Genomic DNA, 14,633 nt, shown 5'->3' on the forward strand with positions numbered 1-14,633 from the left:
AATTATTAAGAATATTTTTAAGATTAATACTAAATATTCACTTTACATAGCTCAATCTGTTTTAGCCGCTAAAGCTTTTCAATCAGCTTGTCTAGCAGTGGCTTCTTGTAAAAGTTGAAAAATACGGGAATTATTTGCAAGACAGTTAGGATCTTTAGCTTTTAAATCATCTAATATTCATTGACTAGAAATAAACTTAGTTGTAGCTTGACTAACTTTGTCAAGACACTCGCCTTTAGCCCCTTCTACTTCATCTCATCTAACTGCTTGATAATTTTCTAACCCCTCATCTCAACTAGTAAAGTTTTGACCAAATTCTATTCGGTATTCTTTACTCATACTATTAGCAAAATCAAATGTATCTATAGCCATTTCATAATAACCAATACTTAATCTAAGTACTTCTGTAAGTTCTATCGTTAAAGTATATATATCTGTCGAAAGAGTTCTAGTGGTATGAAAATTTCTTATATTTAAATTAGATTTTATACCAAATTTACTTGCCGAGAAAGCTGTTATTTGTTGATAAAACAACTAATATATTTTCTGTTACACTAACTACAGGTATTATTATTAAGAAATAAGAGAAATATAAAACTGTACTAATTTGTCCAAATTCTATAAATGGAGATTCAACATGTTTTGCTCCTAATTGCATTAATATTAAGAAATTAGCTACAAAAATTCAGAAAGCTACTTTACTTAAAGGTCTAAATTGTAAACCTTTAGATTTACCTAAATCTACTAAAGGTAAAGCTAGTATAATTAATATAGCAGCTAACATAGCTATAACACCTAATAATTTGTTAGGTATAGATCTTAATATAGCGTAGAATGGTAAAAGATATCATTCTGGAACTATAGCAGGAGGAGTTTGCATTGGATTAGCCATAATATAATTATCACTATCTCCTAAAACATTAGGCATAAAGAATACAAATAAACTTAATCCAAAAATAAAGATAAATATTGTAATTAAATCTTTAAATAAGTAGTAAGGAGCAAAAGGTATTCTGTCATAATAACCTGGAACACCTAAAGGATTACTTGCACCAGCAGTTTCGTGTAAAGCTATTAAATGCATTAAAACTAAAGCAGCTAATACAAAAGGTAATACAAAGTGTAAAGCAAAGAATCTATTTAAAGTTGCATTATTAACTGAAAAACCTCCTCAGATAAATTCAACTATATCTTGACCTATTCAAGGTACAGCACTTATAAGGTTAGTAATAACAGTAGCACCTCATAAACTCATTTGACCGTAAGTAAAACATAACCTAAAAAGGCTGTAACAACCATTACTATAAAGATTATTGTTCCTAAAACTCAAGCTAATGTTCTTGGTGCTCTATATGATCCATAATACATACCTCTTCCTATATGTAAGTATACTAAAAAGAAGAAAGCAGAAGCTGTATTACTATGTAAGTAACGTATTAATCATCCGTTATTTACGTCTCTCATAATATGTTCTATAGAGTTAAAAGCTTCAGCTACACTAGGGTTATAGTGCATTGCTAAAGTAACACCTGTTACGATTTGGATAACTAAACATACTCCTAATAAAGAACCAAAATTTCACATATAATTTATGTTAGTTGGTTGTGAATGATCTATAAGATAAGCATTAACTAATTTTAAGAAAGGATGACTTTTAAAAATTCTCATTTTTTTTTATAAAAAAAATTATTTATATTTATTTGATTTAATGATAAGAAAAATAAAACTTTGTTTATTTAAATCCTATTTTCGATTTTGGTTATTTTGTTTTTACTAACTAAATCTTTACACAAATAAATATTTATTTTAAATAGAAATATTAAAAACAAATAAAATCTATAATGTAATATATACAATAAATTAATAAGTAAAATAAGAAATAACTAAATATTTCTTATAAAAACTATGTAGAATATTTTAAATTGTTTCTACATATTAAAAAATTTTACTATTTTTTTTTAAGTTGTTTAGTAAATTAAACTAAATATTAGACTAGATTAAATAATAAATTTATTATTGTACACTTCTTGTTTTTGAATTATAAAATACTAATATAATTATAGAGAATAATGATACTAATATAAATAAGTCTAAACTATCTCCTAATGATAGATATAAAGATACATATACAACGAATCCAGTTAAGATATATAAAGCATAATTTGTAACAATTCCTGTATTTAAACCAGAAATAATTTTACTTAAATTTAATAAAGTTTTTTCTAATCCAAAAGGACCTAAAATTTCTATACTTCCTTTATCTAAAATTTTTGTTGTTTGACCTCCCATATTTAAAACTACATTAACAATATATTTATTATAAAAGAATTCTACTAAGAAACGTTGATTAAAGAATCCATATATATTATAACCTAAACCAGATAATTTGAAACTATTAACTAGATTTGGTAAGAATTCAAAATAAACTATTGCTATAATTGTAAAGAATATTGTAAAGAAGAAAGGTAATAGTTTAAATAAAGTAGGTACAGCAAATTCTGTATCTATTAATATTTCATGGTTAGGGTGGATATATATACTATTATCTGTAAAGAATCCTGAACCTAAACCAATGAAAATATCTTTAGTTAAAAATCCAAAATAGATAGAGAAAATAGCTAAAACTACTAAAGGTAAAATTAAGAAAATATCTCCTTCATGGCTAACATTTTTATCTTTTGATGGATAATATTTAGCTGATCCATTAGGGTTAGCTAAGAAAGCTAAGTATAAAATTTTAACTGAGTATAAAGTAGTAAATATTGCACCTATTGTAGCAATAAAGTATACAGCGATACTGCTAAAATGATATTGACCATAAGCAGATTCTAATATAAAATCTTTACTATAGAATCCAGTCATGAAAGGGAAAGCTACTAAACTAAGACTAGCTATTAATATAACAGAATATGTTAAAGGTAAATATTCTTTTAGCCCTCCATATTTTCTTAAATCTTGATTATCACCTACTCCGTGAATTACAGATCCCGCTCCTAAGAATAATAATCCTTTATAGAAAGCATGGTTTACTAAATGAAATAATGCAATATTATAAGAAGATAAACCTATAGCTATAACCATCATACCTAATTGACTCATAGTAGAATAAGCTATAATTTTTTTTATATCTTGTTGGAATAAACCTATAAGAGAACTGAAAACAGTAGTAACAGCTCCTAATCATAGACATATTAATAATATAGTTGAACTATATTCAATTAAAGGAGAAGAACGAATTAATAAGTAAACTCCCGCTGTAACCATAGTAGCTGCGTGAATTAAAGCAGATACAGGTGTAGGACCTTCCATAGCCATAGGTAATCAAATATGAAGACCTAATTGTGAACTTTTAGCCATGGCACCTATTAATAGACATATTCCTATAATAATAATAGTATTTTCATTAATATAAGGAGTTAATGAAAACACTAAAGTATAATCTAAATTACCTAAAGATCATAATATAGCAAACATACCTACAGTTAAAAGACAATCCCCTACTCTGTTAGTTAAAAAGGCAGACATAGAGCTTTGGTTAGCTGCAATTCTAGTAAATCAGAAACTAACTAAAAGATATGAACATACTCCAACACCTTCTCACCCTACAAACATTAATAAGTAATTATTAGCTGTTACAAGTATTATCATCATAAATGTAAATAAGCTTAAATAACTAAAAAATCTTTGATTATGGGGATCACTACTCATATAAGAGATAGAATATATATGAACTAAAGAACTAATAATTAAAACAGGTATTAACATAGATACTGTTAAACTATCGAACTGAAAACTTCAAACTATATTAAAAGTTTCACTGTTTATTCATTTAAATAAATGTAAAAATACAGGACTATTATTAAAACCTACCTCGAAAAAAGCTATAATGGCCATTAAAGTTGTTATTATTATACTTGAACTAGTTAAAAAACGAGCTCCACTTATACCAACTTTTCTACCAAAAAAACCTGAAATTATTGAACCTAATAAAGGTAATACTATTATACTTAAATACATTATTTATATTCTATTGCTATACTTCCTCTTAATCTATAAAAAGCTACTAAAATACCTAAACCTATTGCAGACTCTGCTCCAGCTATTATTATAATATATATAGCATAAGTTTGTCCTATTATATCATCTATATTTATAGAACTTATTAATATAAAAAATGTTATTGATACTAACATTATTTCTATAGAAATAAGCATTAATATAATATTTTTTCTATTAAATACAAACCCTAAAACTCCTATTAAAAAAAGTACTAATGTTAGACTCATATTATTATATTTATTTTTCATCAAATTATTCGGCAATAAGGTTGGATTTAATTCAACCTTATCTGTAAAAAGTATTATATTTATATAATACAATAGTTACCAAGGGTATATGAGACTTGAACTCATAACTTGACGGCCGTAATGTCATTCTTTACCATTAAGATAATACCCGTTAGACTATTTAATTAAATAGCTGTACTACTCTTTTAAGAGAATATACATTCATTCAAAAGTTCTTCCACTAGATTTTTTTTTACATTATAGAATCTATAATTTTAATTTTTTCTATAGAAAGTAAAGTAATCTTAGGCTGATAATAATCATGATAAGAAACTTTCTAAACCTACACTTTCTATAACTATAGGCATAGAAGAATGTAAAATTCCACAAATTTCTGAACATTGTCCATAGAATACCCCTTCTCTGTTAATAAAAGTAGAAACTTGGTTTAATCTACCTGGGTAAGCATCACATTTTATTCCTAAAGCTGGAGCGGCATAAGAATGTATAACGTCTCCAGATGTAATAACGAATCTAATATGTGTTTCTTCAGGTACAATAACTCTGTTATCAACTTCTAACATTCTTAATCCACCTTCTTCTAAGTCAGATTCTGGTACGATATATGAATCAAATTCTATAAATTCATCATTTGAATCTATAAAGTCTGGATATTGGTAACTTCAATATCATTGATGACCTTCTACTGTAATAGTCATTGAAGGGTCATTAACTTCATCCATTAAATATAATAATTTAAAAGAAGGAAATGCTATTAATATTAAAATAATAGCTGGAGTTATTGTTCAAATTAATTCGATAAGAGTCCCATGATTTAAATATTTATGAGCTATAGGAGATTTAGTTTCTACGTAATTTCTAACTATAGAAAATAAAATTCATCCTACTGCAAATAAAATCAATACTAAGTAATACATAATATTATCATGTAATTCTACTAATCCTTCCATTTGAGGAGTAGCACTGTCCTGGAAATAAATTCCTCAAGGACTAGGAGCGTCTAACTGTAAATTTTTTAAAATTAAATACATTAAATTTTTAGAAAATTAAGTACGTAATATTCCTATAAAAGGATTAAATTTCAAATTTATTAAGCAACGTATAAAAGCAAGAATGCCATCATAAGTGCGAATAAACCTGTAGCCTCTGAGAAGGCAAAACCTAAAATTGCATAAGAAAATAATTGACCTCTTAAAGAAGGATTTCTTGCAACACCTAGAATTAAGGCACCAAATACTACACCTATTCCTACTCCTGCTCCTATTAAACCTGTTGTAGCTAATCCTGTTCCTATAATTTTTGCTGCTTGTATCATAATTTTTATTATTAATAACCTATAAATATCACGTTTAAGTTAAATTCACTTTAGCCTAGGCTTATATATGTGAACAATTATTACTTATATCTTTTTTAATTATTGTTACTCAGGAATACTCAGACTTGAACTAAGAATTTGAAGGTTGAAGCTTCTTGTTTTGCCAATTAAACTATATTCCCTATTGATAAGAAATAAGTGATTTGAACACTCGACCTTCCGTGTGTAAAACGGCTGCTCTACCACTGAGCTAATTTCTTTTAGAATTATAAAGATTTTTTTATGTTAATCACTATAAAGAATTTCTATTAGATTTAATAGTTATTATTATCGCACCTACCATAGCTAATAATAAAATTAAACTAACTAAGATTAATCACATATTATTAGTAGTATATAAAATATTTCCTATACTAGAAATATGACTTGTTTCTATTAAATTACCATCTCAGCTATTACTTGTAGCAAAATATAAATCATTATTAGTATTTAATAACTTACTATCATTAATAGTTTCTTGTTTATTTAAAGATATATAATATAATATATTGTTTATATAATTATTATTATTATTTAATATTGCTAAATCGTAAGGTAATACTTGGAAAAGTGAATAATTAAAGAAAATTGTTATAAATAAAGCTAAAGGTATACTATTTTTAGTGTTACTTTGTAATTCACTAATTCTTATATTAATTAACATTAATATAAATAAAAATAATATAGACACTGCTCCAATATAAACAATTAAGTAAGAAAACCCTATAAAATTTAAACCTAATAAAATTAAATATGAGGCTACACCTCCAAATAATCCAATTAAAAATAGTACAGAAACTATAGGATTTTTACTTATTATAATTAATACACCACATAATATAATAAATAAAGATACAATATCCAACATACCTGTTTTAAACCCACTAGTATACATTTCATCTATAATAAACAAATTTGTCATCTTAATTTTAAAATTACCCTAATAGGGAAGAGTTATTTTCTAATATAGATATATTAAATTTAAAAGTAATATTTATATTAGAATACTAAAATTGTAACGGAAAGAAAGAGATTCGAACTCCCAGACTTAAAAAGCACTGTATAGCAAACAGCTTACCCTACCAATAGCGACCTTTCCGTAAGCGAACTAGATCGGCATCGAACCGACATCTATTTCCGTGACAAGGAAATCCTTTACCAATTAAGTTACTAATTCAATTTTTTACGATTAGTCGGATTCGAACCGACATAGCTTGTTTGGAAGACAAGGGTCCTACCATTGAACGATAATCGCAATTATAATAAAGATTTTATTGTTTGTAAACTATGTACATCTTATTTCTAATAATTCTATAAAAAGATTAATTTAATATAGTTTAGAAAAAAAATCTAGGACCTACCGGATTCGAACCGATATTTTAATGATTAAAAGTCATATGTATTAACCATTATACTAAAGTCCCTTAAAGTTAATTTTAATAAATAAATATATATATATATATTTATTCTATATGACATTAATTATATTAAAAATAATAGTGAAAATTTAAACATTAAAAAAAATTATTTACTAAACATTTAAATTCTAATACTCTTTTAATTAAGAACCTCAATAATACACTGAAACGTATAAAAATAATCAAACAACGTCTACAAAATGTCAGTATAAGATTCCAGATTCAAACCCTAAATGATGATGGTCAGTTAAATGGTAAGCGTAAATTCTTCATAAACCTACTGCTAAGAAGATTGTTCCAATTATAACGTGTAATCCATGGAAACCTGTAGCAAAATAGAAACATGTTCCAAATGCACCGTCACTAATAGTAAATGATGAAACATTATATTCAACTCCTTGGAAGAATGTAAATATTACCGCTAATACTACTGTAAAAATAGATCCGTATAAAGATCCAGCTCTATCTCCTTTAATTAAAGCATGATGAGCGTAAGTAACTGTAGCTCCACTAGATAATAATATAATAGTATTAAGTAAAGGTAATTCAAAAGGATTTATAGGTTCTATTCCCATAGGAGGTCATTGAGCACCTAATTCTACTGTAGGAGTTAAAGCACTATGGAAGAAAGCTCAGAAAATAGCTAAGAAGAATAAAGCTTCAGAAACTATAAAAAGAATAACACCTAAGTTAAGTCCTTTTTGTACAGCTAATGTATGGTTACCTAAAAATGTACCTTCAGATATTATATCTCTAAATCATAAAGACATAGAAGCTATAACTGTTATAAGTGCTATATAAAAGAATATATAAGCGTTATTAAAACTATGTAAAGATAAAGCACTACTTAATGTTAAACTAAATAAGGCTATACTTGTATATAAAGGTCAAGGAGACGGAGACACTAAATGAAAAGGATGGTCTTGAAATTGGCTTCTTACTAAATTAGTCAATATATTTAAATTTATTATAAACTTCCGTATTTATTATTTTAAATACGGTTAAGCCCTTAAGATGAATCGAACATCTATCATAATATTAACAGTATTATGCTCTACCGTTGAGCTATAAAGGCTTTTTAGGAGAAAAGAGATTCGAACTCTTAGAAGCATAGTGCTATTGAATTTACAGTTCAACCCTTCTTGCCAATAAAGGGACTCTCCTTTGTATATTAATTTAAATGTCTATATATAAGGAAGAGATTCAAACTCTTAATTTAAAACTCTAGTTAATTAGGTTTTAAATTCATCAAACCTTTATTAAGATCAATAATACCTAGATAAATAGTTTTCTTTGAAGTAATTTATCATTTTTAAATGGTATCAGACATTTTTATATTTTTTTCCTAAAAACCCCGTGCAACTTCCACTACACGAACCGTATTTCGACTTAACACTAATCAGAGACACGTATGCGAAGAATTCGATTAGAATTTACTAATTTAAATATTAGAAGAGATTATAACAAAAGAGCAAACTTATTACGTGCGCTCCTTTCAGCATGCGACGAGTAATTAGTACCAATCCGAAGCAAATTCACCGTGACATGGTGATTCACGATTACTAGTAATTACTTATTCATATAGTCGAGTTTCAGACTACAATCCTTGTATAATTTATATCCTTTTTTTGAGATTAGCTTAAATTCACATTTTTGCTTCTCTTTGTTAAGGAACATGTGGCACGTCTATAGCCCACAACATAAGGGCCATGATGACTTGTCTTATTCCTTTTTATCTTTTCATTCTTTAAAAAGAGTGCTGTATAAAATTACTAATAATAATTATTAGAATAATAAATAAAGCAAAGGATTCTGTTAATTCATGGAAAAACCACAGTTTCACAACATTAACTGAAAACAGCCGTGCAACACCTGTATTACATTAAAATGTAATATGCAAATTGTGGTAAGGTTTTTCGTGGATCATCGAATTAAATAACATACTTCACTACTGGTGTCAGAAACGGTCTAGTGATTTCAGTTCCTGCGTTGCCACATTACTCTTGAGGTGAAATGCTTTTATTTTCATTGATAGACTAAATTCTCATCTAATCTACGGCATTCATCATTGTCTGCAAAGACTACTGGGGTGTCAAATCCTGTTTGCGATCTATGCCTTCGTCCTTCAACGTCAGTTTTACATAAAAGACTGCCTACGCCGTTGCCAGTCCCTTTGGTATCACAGAATTTAATCTCTCCACTCTAAGTACTGTCTTCTTACATAAAACTCTAGACAAATATTACCTATTAAAGGATAATTTGACCGTTTGAGTACCCTTTAAACCTATTTAAGATGAATAACGCTAGTCTCATACGTATTACCGCGACTGCTGGCACGTATTTTGTCAAGACCGTATATACATATCGTCATTATATCAATGTATTTAAAATTTTATTCGATTAATCAATTAAATTTTACTTATATTTCTATTTTCAAACTTCCCATTCTTTCAAGTTGCCAGTTCGGCCGTTAGGCCATTGACCAAGATTCCCCACTGCTGTACGTTATATTGCATTAGGCTTTTTTCAGACCCAATGTGACCGATCAACTTTTCAGTTACGGTTACGAAAATGCTAAGCTAGTTAAGTCATCACCTTAACTACTACCTATTTCGAAGATATCCGTGTTCCTCTTAAAGCAGTTGCCCTTTTATCATTATAAGGAATTTATCCTCACTTTAAGGTTGGCCGAGATATCATATACTCACCTGTTCACCACTTATTAATAAAATTATTCATTAAATTAATCGTACGATTAGCATGTGTCAAGCACTTGAACAGCGTTCAGTCAGAGCCATCACCAAACTCAACTAATTATTACCTAGTTCATACTTTTTGTGATGCGTAAAACACATCACTAATAATTCTAATTTTTAATTAGAAGGATAAATTTAAGCTATATTCTGATTTTTCAACCATGTCACTAAAATAATAAATTTCTATAGGAAAGTTATTGTCCGCAATTTAAAATTTGTATTTTTATATAAAAAACTATCTAAAAATCTTTTTAATTTCTATTTACAATCCTTTATTTTCATATTTTATAATTATATATATAGATTTATATTTATAACTTTTCAAATTTAAATAAACTTACTATTTATAGCAAGATTATTATACCAATATGGTTATTTATCACAAACTCCTAAAAAAAAAGATTCTTATAAAATTAATGTAAGTCTAATCCATCTTTAATAAAACTAGAAGATAAAACTACAAACACTTGTGCTTGTATTAAAGCAATACCTAATTCTAATCCAGAGAAAGCTACAATAAATCCTAATGGAATTAATCCTAAGAAGAAGAAAATAATACCAGAAGTCATTATATTGTAAGTAAATCCAGCTAATATGTTTAATAACATATGACCTGAAAGGATATTAGCAGCTAATCTTAATCCAAGAGAAACATTACGAGCTAAATAAGATATAAATTCTATTAAAACTAATAATGGTAATAAAGGTAAAGGACAACCAGCTGGAACTAATAAAGAAAAGAATTTTAATCCATAGTTTTGGAATCCTAATATAGTTGCACCTAAAACTATAGTAAAACTAAGAGCAAAAGTTAAAATAAAATGACTTGTAGCTGCAAAACTATATGGTACCAATCCTATTAAATTATTTATTAAAACGAAAATAAATAAAGTATAAATAAATGGGAAATAAATTTGACCGCTTTTAGGGTTAATTTGATTTACAACTATACTATGAATTGTTGCGTATAAAGATTCTTGGCTAATAGATCATCTACTACTTCCTAATTTATTATTATTTGTAGTTAAGATACTAAGAGATAATATAAGGATAAGTCCTATTACTAAGTATAATCCTATGTTAGTTAAAGATATATGTAAATGGTTAAAAATAGGAGCGTCTATACTTAATAGGTCTCTTATTTCAAATTGGTCTAGAGGACTAGTAATTTCTGTATTTAATAAAATATTTGTATTCAAATTGTACATTAAGTACTATTTAATGTAAGCCTTTAAAAATCAGATTGTTTGCATAATATTATAAACTAATATTAATTTCATAATTTAATATTATCAAGATAATTCGTTTCCTAAGTCAGCTAATAATACTGTAAATAAACGAGATATAAATAAATTAATTATTCTAGGTAATATGTATTTTGATAATATGTAATGTACTATTACTATTACAGCAAAACCATATACTACTTCATTCATAAAATAAAAAGGTACTAATTGAGGCATTGTGTTGTGTTTTTTAATTTTTATTGAATACTTTGTATTTATGTTTAATATAAAACTATTTTAATTATAGGTTTTTAACCTTTGGTTCGTATTGAATTAAAAGAATAACGAGAATAAATATATTTATTCTAAATTATCTTAATAAATAATTTTTTAGTATAATGTATTATATAGATTGAAAGCTATAAATTAAATTAACTACAGGATAATGTAAGCTGTCTAAGATTAAAGAAGGGTATATTCCAAGGATAACTGTAAATAAAACAAGAACTAATAATAATGTAAATTCTCTTTTTGTTGTATCAGAAATATTTTCTTCAAAGAATTTAGTGAAAGAACCTCCAAATGTAATTCTATTAAACATATATATAGTATATGCAGCGGAGAATACAATAGAAGTAGCGGCAAATAGACCTAATACAGGTAATTTTTCAAACCTCCGTAAAGAGACATAAATTCTCCTATAAAGTTTAATGTTAAAGGAGCACCACAATTTCCTAATGATAAGATAAAGAATAATATAGAGAATAAAGGCATAAGTTGAGCTACACCTCTGTATAAATAAATCATTCTAGTTCCAGATCTGTCATATAATATTCCACCTGCACATATAAATAAACCACTAGATACAAATCCGTGAGCTAAACCTAAAGTTATACTTCCTTCTATACCTTGTATTGTATTACTGAATGCACCTATTAAATATACAGCAGCATGAGAAACAGAACTGTAAGCAATTAATTCTTTAACATCTACAGTTCTTAATGTACTAAAACTTGCGTATAAAATAGTAATTACACCTATAGTATATACTATAAAAGTAAGATCTAAAGTAGCTTTAGGTAATATAGGTAATATTAATCTAAATATACCGTATAAACTTAATTTTAATACAATACCTGCTAGTATTATACTTCCACCTAAAGGAGATTCAACGTGAGCTTTTAATAATCAATTATTTAAAAATATTGTAGGAGTTTTTACAGCAAAAGCTATAAATACACCACCAAATAATACAAATTGCATTGTATAGTCAAAATTTGTTTTAAATAAGGCATCAAAATCTGTTGTACCCATTATAGAATACATAGTTAAAATAGATAATAATAAGAATAAAGATCCTCATAATGTATATAAGAAAAAATAATAACTAGCTCTAACTTTATTACTTGATCCGAATAAACCAATTAATAAAAATAAAGGTGGTAATATACTTTCAAAAAAAATATAAAATAATAATATATCTAAAACCATAAATACTGCAAGTAATAATGTTTCTAATAATAATATAGTTATTAAATAAAATTTTAAATTTTCTTTTATTGAGTTTCAGTTAGCTAATAATGCGATTGGCATTATTATTGTTGTTAATAAAACGAAATAAATAGAAATTCCATCTACACCTAGATAAATATCAAATGATTGTATATTATAATGTTCTTGTACAAATTGATATTGATTGCTACTTGAATTAAAAAATACATAAACAACAAAAGATAAAATCATATTTACACTAGCTGTAACTAAAGCTATAACTTTTATTTTTTGAGTATTTTCTGCTTCAATTAAAGATGAACCTACAGAATAAGCTTTTAAATTAGATATAATAAATATTCCTATTATAGGAATAATAAGTAAAAGAGATAATAACATTTTTTTTAATATAATTTTGATAAGACATAGTTCACATCATATACTATGATTATATGACGAAATTAGTAATATATTATTTTACAGTATATTACTAATGTTTCTAATAATATAATTAAATTAAAACAATTAATTTATAATAAAGTTATTAATTTAATTACTATTAATTTTTATATTATATAGCTATATTTAGTACAAATACATCAAATGAATATAAAGTACAAGGTAATAAAACAATAAATGCAAACATTAATGGTAATAATACTGTTCAACAGAATGACATTAATTGATCAAAACGTATTCTAGGGAATGACGCTCTTACTCATATGAAAACAAATACAAAAATAGCACTTTTTAATCCTATAATAATACCATAGAAAAGACCACTTTCAGCAAAACTAGCTACATAATTTTTTATAGTATAGTATTCTGAAGATACTACTCAATCAATATCGAAAATATATGCTCAAATATTATTTATAGTATTAAATCAGTAAATTAGGTCAAATCCTGATAAGTATCCTCCTATGAAAAGAATACTAGTTAATATACACATTAATAAGATACTACCATATTCAGCTAAGAAAAAGAATACAAACACAACTGCCGCGTGTTCTGTCATAAATCCACTAACTAATTCAGATTCAGCCTCAGCTAAATCAAAAGGAGCTCTATTTGTTTCAGCTATAGTACCTATAAAGAATATTAAGAAAACAGGGAATAATGGTAATAAAAGTCATACTGCTTTTTGAGCTTGTATGTTCATATTTAAATTAAGACTACTAGTAATCATAATTATTAATAAAATTGCTGAACTTAAAACAAGTTCGTAACTAATTAATTGGGCTGTACTTCTAAGAGAACCTAAGAATGCATATTTACTATTAGCACTTCATCCTGCTAATAAAATACCATATGTCCCTAATGATGAAACAGCTAACATATATAATATACCAAGTTCCATGTCGTTTAAAACTAAACCAGGTCCGTAAGGTATTCTGCGTAACCTAATAAAGCAAAAACTAGTGTAATAACAGGCCTAAGAAAAATAGAATAGTGTTAGCTTGTGTTGGTGCTACATATTCTTTTAAAATTAATTTTAAACATCCGCAAAAGCTTGAAGTAGTCCGTAATACCCTACGGCATTAGGTCCTAGTCTTCTTTGCATGCTAGCCATTGTTTTTCTTTCAGCTACTGTTACAAAAGCTACAGCTAATAAAGCAGGTAATATAAGTAATATTACTTCTAATATAGATAAAAGAGTAGATGTATAAAACATTTAGTTTAAATTTTTGATTTAATTTATAATTATTTTGAAATAAAGCAAGTAATAAATGTAAAGTGTTACATATAGAAAATACAAAACTTTATAAAAAAACAATATAAAAAAAAAAGGTAATCCTAATATTAGGTTGTTAATTATAATTTATTTAAAAAGGAATAAAATCCAACTCTCATCCTAGATTCGAACTAGAATCGGAATATTAGAAGTATTCTGCTCTACCATTGAGCTAATGAGAAATTAATTACAATTAATATCAAATTAAATTAAAACAGAGAATATGGGATTCGAACCCATGAAGAATTGCTTCTTAATAAAACTCAAGGTTACCACCATCGTCCACTCGGTCAAATCTCTTATATATTTTAATAATTCTTCCAAGAATCGAACTTGGATCACATTC

General features: G+C 26.5%; 9 protein-coding genes and 11 non-coding genes across 20 annotated transcripts; all 20 read right to left on the bottom strand. All coding sequences in view use genetic code 4, as the record gives it.

The window, feature by feature from the left end:
• Positions 1 to 496: 496 nt before the first annotated feature.
• On the bottom strand, positions 497 to 1,668 carry VDBG_17009 (apocytochrome b; the record flags this gene model as incomplete). The annotated part of the gene is made up of 1 exon: positions 497 to 1,668. One exon carries the CDS (start codon positions 1,253 to 1,255, stop codon positions 497 to 499), a length of 759 nt encoding a protein of 252 aa, XP_021591726.1.
• Positions 1,669 to 2,013: 345 nt separating this feature from the next.
• VDBG_17010 (NADH dehydrogenase subunit 5) lies at positions 2,014 to 4,017 on the bottom strand (the record flags this gene model as incomplete). Its single annotated transcript has 1 exon — positions 2,014 to 4,017. The coding sequence occupies one exon, from the start codon at positions 4,015 to 4,017 to the stop codon at positions 2,014 to 2,016; it is 2,004 nt and encodes a 667-aa protein (XP_021591727.1).
• A 370-nt stretch (positions 4,018 to 4,387) lies between these two features.
• On the bottom strand, positions 4,388 to 4,458 carry VDBG_17217. The gene has a single exon. It is a non-coding gene; the product is annotated as a tRNA-Arg (tRNA).
• A 133-nt stretch (positions 4,459 to 4,591) lies between these two features.
• Positions 4,592 to 5,338, bottom strand: VDBG_17011 (cytochrome oxidase subunit II; the record flags this gene model as incomplete). The annotated part of the gene is made up of 1 exon: positions 4,592 to 5,338. The coding sequence occupies one exon, from the start codon at positions 5,336 to 5,338 to the stop codon at positions 4,592 to 4,594; it is 747 nt and encodes a 248-aa protein (XP_021591728.1).
• A 394-nt stretch (positions 5,339 to 5,732) lies between these two features.
• On the bottom strand, positions 5,733 to 5,804 carry VDBG_17218. The gene has a single exon. It is a non-coding gene; the product is annotated as a tRNA-Sec (tRNA).
• Positions 5,805 to 5,810: 6 nt separating this feature from the next.
• On the bottom strand, positions 5,811 to 5,882 carry VDBG_17219. The gene has a single exon. It is a non-coding gene; the product is annotated as a tRNA-Val (tRNA).
• Positions 5,883 to 5,914: 32 nt separating this feature from the next.
• Positions 5,915 to 6,583, bottom strand: VDBG_17012 (NADH dehydrogenase subunit 6; the record flags this gene model as incomplete). Its single annotated transcript has 1 exon — positions 5,915 to 6,583. The coding sequence occupies one exon, from the start codon at positions 6,581 to 6,583 to the stop codon at positions 5,915 to 5,917; it is 669 nt and encodes a 222-aa protein (XP_021591729.1).
• A 97-nt stretch (positions 6,584 to 6,680) lies between these two features.
• Positions 6,681 to 6,760, bottom strand: VDBG_17220. Its single transcript has one exon. It is a non-coding gene; the product is annotated as a tRNA-Ser (tRNA).
• A 5-nt stretch (positions 6,761 to 6,765) lies between these two features.
• Positions 6,766 to 6,838, bottom strand: VDBG_17221. Its single transcript has one exon. It is a non-coding gene; the product is annotated as a tRNA-Asp (tRNA).
• A 7-nt stretch (positions 6,839 to 6,845) lies between these two features.
• VDBG_17222 lies at positions 6,846 to 6,916 on the bottom strand. Its single transcript has one exon. It is a non-coding gene; the product is annotated as a tRNA-Gly (tRNA).
• A 96-nt stretch (positions 6,917 to 7,012) lies between these two features.
• On the bottom strand, positions 7,013 to 7,085 carry VDBG_17223. The gene has a single exon. It is a non-coding gene; the product is annotated as a tRNA-Lys (tRNA).
• Positions 7,086 to 7,222: 137 nt separating this feature from the next.
• VDBG_17013 (cytochrome oxidase subunit III) lies at positions 7,223 to 8,035 on the bottom strand (the record flags this gene model as incomplete). The annotated part of the gene is made up of 1 exon: positions 7,223 to 8,035. The coding sequence occupies one exon, from the start codon at positions 7,847 to 7,849 to the stop codon at positions 7,223 to 7,225; it is 627 nt and encodes a 208-aa protein (XP_021591730.1).
• Positions 8,036 to 8,083: 48 nt separating this feature from the next.
• VDBG_17224 lies at positions 8,084 to 8,154 on the bottom strand. The gene has a single exon. It is a non-coding gene; the product is annotated as a tRNA-Asn (tRNA).
• Positions 8,155 to 8,158: 4 nt separating this feature from the next.
• On the bottom strand, positions 8,159 to 8,243 carry VDBG_17225. The gene has a single exon. It is a non-coding gene; the product is annotated as a tRNA-Tyr (tRNA).
• Positions 8,244 to 10,248: 2,005 nt separating this feature from the next.
• On the bottom strand, positions 10,249 to 11,043 carry VDBG_17014 (ATP synthase F0 subunit 6; the record flags this gene model as incomplete). Its single annotated transcript has 1 exon — positions 10,249 to 11,043. The coding sequence occupies one exon, from the start codon at positions 11,041 to 11,043 to the stop codon at positions 10,249 to 10,251; it is 795 nt and encodes a 264-aa protein (XP_021591731.1).
• Positions 11,044 to 11,124: 81 nt separating this feature from the next.
• On the bottom strand, positions 11,125 to 11,298 carry VDBG_17015 (ATP synthase F0 subunit 8; the record flags this gene model as incomplete). Its single annotated transcript has 1 exon — positions 11,125 to 11,298. The coding sequence occupies one exon, from the start codon at positions 11,296 to 11,298 to the stop codon at positions 11,125 to 11,127; it is 174 nt and encodes a 57-aa protein (XP_021591732.1).
• Positions 11,299 to 11,464: 166 nt separating this feature from the next.
• On the bottom strand, positions 11,465 to 12,804 carry VDBG_17016 (NADH-ubiquinone oxidoreductase chain 4; the record flags this gene model as incomplete). Its single annotated transcript has 1 exon — positions 11,465 to 12,804. The coding sequence occupies one exon, from the start codon at positions 12,802 to 12,804 to the stop codon at positions 11,713 to 11,715; it is 1,092 nt and encodes a 363-aa protein (XP_021591733.1).
• Positions 12,805 to 13,123: 319 nt separating this feature from the next.
• VDBG_17017 (NADH dehydrogenase subunit 1) lies at positions 13,124 to 14,227 on the bottom strand (the record flags this gene model as incomplete). Its single annotated transcript has 1 exon — positions 13,124 to 14,227. One exon carries the CDS (start codon positions 13,910 to 13,912, stop codon positions 13,124 to 13,126), a length of 789 nt encoding a protein of 262 aa, XP_021591734.1.
• Positions 14,228 to 14,398: 171 nt separating this feature from the next.
• Positions 14,399 to 14,469, bottom strand: VDBG_17226. Its single transcript has one exon. It is a non-coding gene; the product is annotated as a tRNA-Arg (tRNA).
• Positions 14,470 to 14,502: 33 nt separating this feature from the next.
• On the bottom strand, positions 14,503 to 14,587 carry VDBG_17227. Its single transcript has one exon. It is a non-coding gene; the product is annotated as a tRNA-Ser (tRNA).
• Positions 14,588 to 14,633: the final 46 nt, after the last annotated feature.

Source organism: Verticillium alfalfae (assembly GCF_000150825.1).
Source record: "Verticillium alfalfae VaMs.102 supercont1.27 mitochondrial scaffold, whole genome shotgun sequence".
NCBI classification, from domain to species: Eukaryota; Fungi; Ascomycota; class Sordariomycetes; order Glomerellales; family Plectosphaerellaceae; genus Verticillium; species Verticillium alfalfae.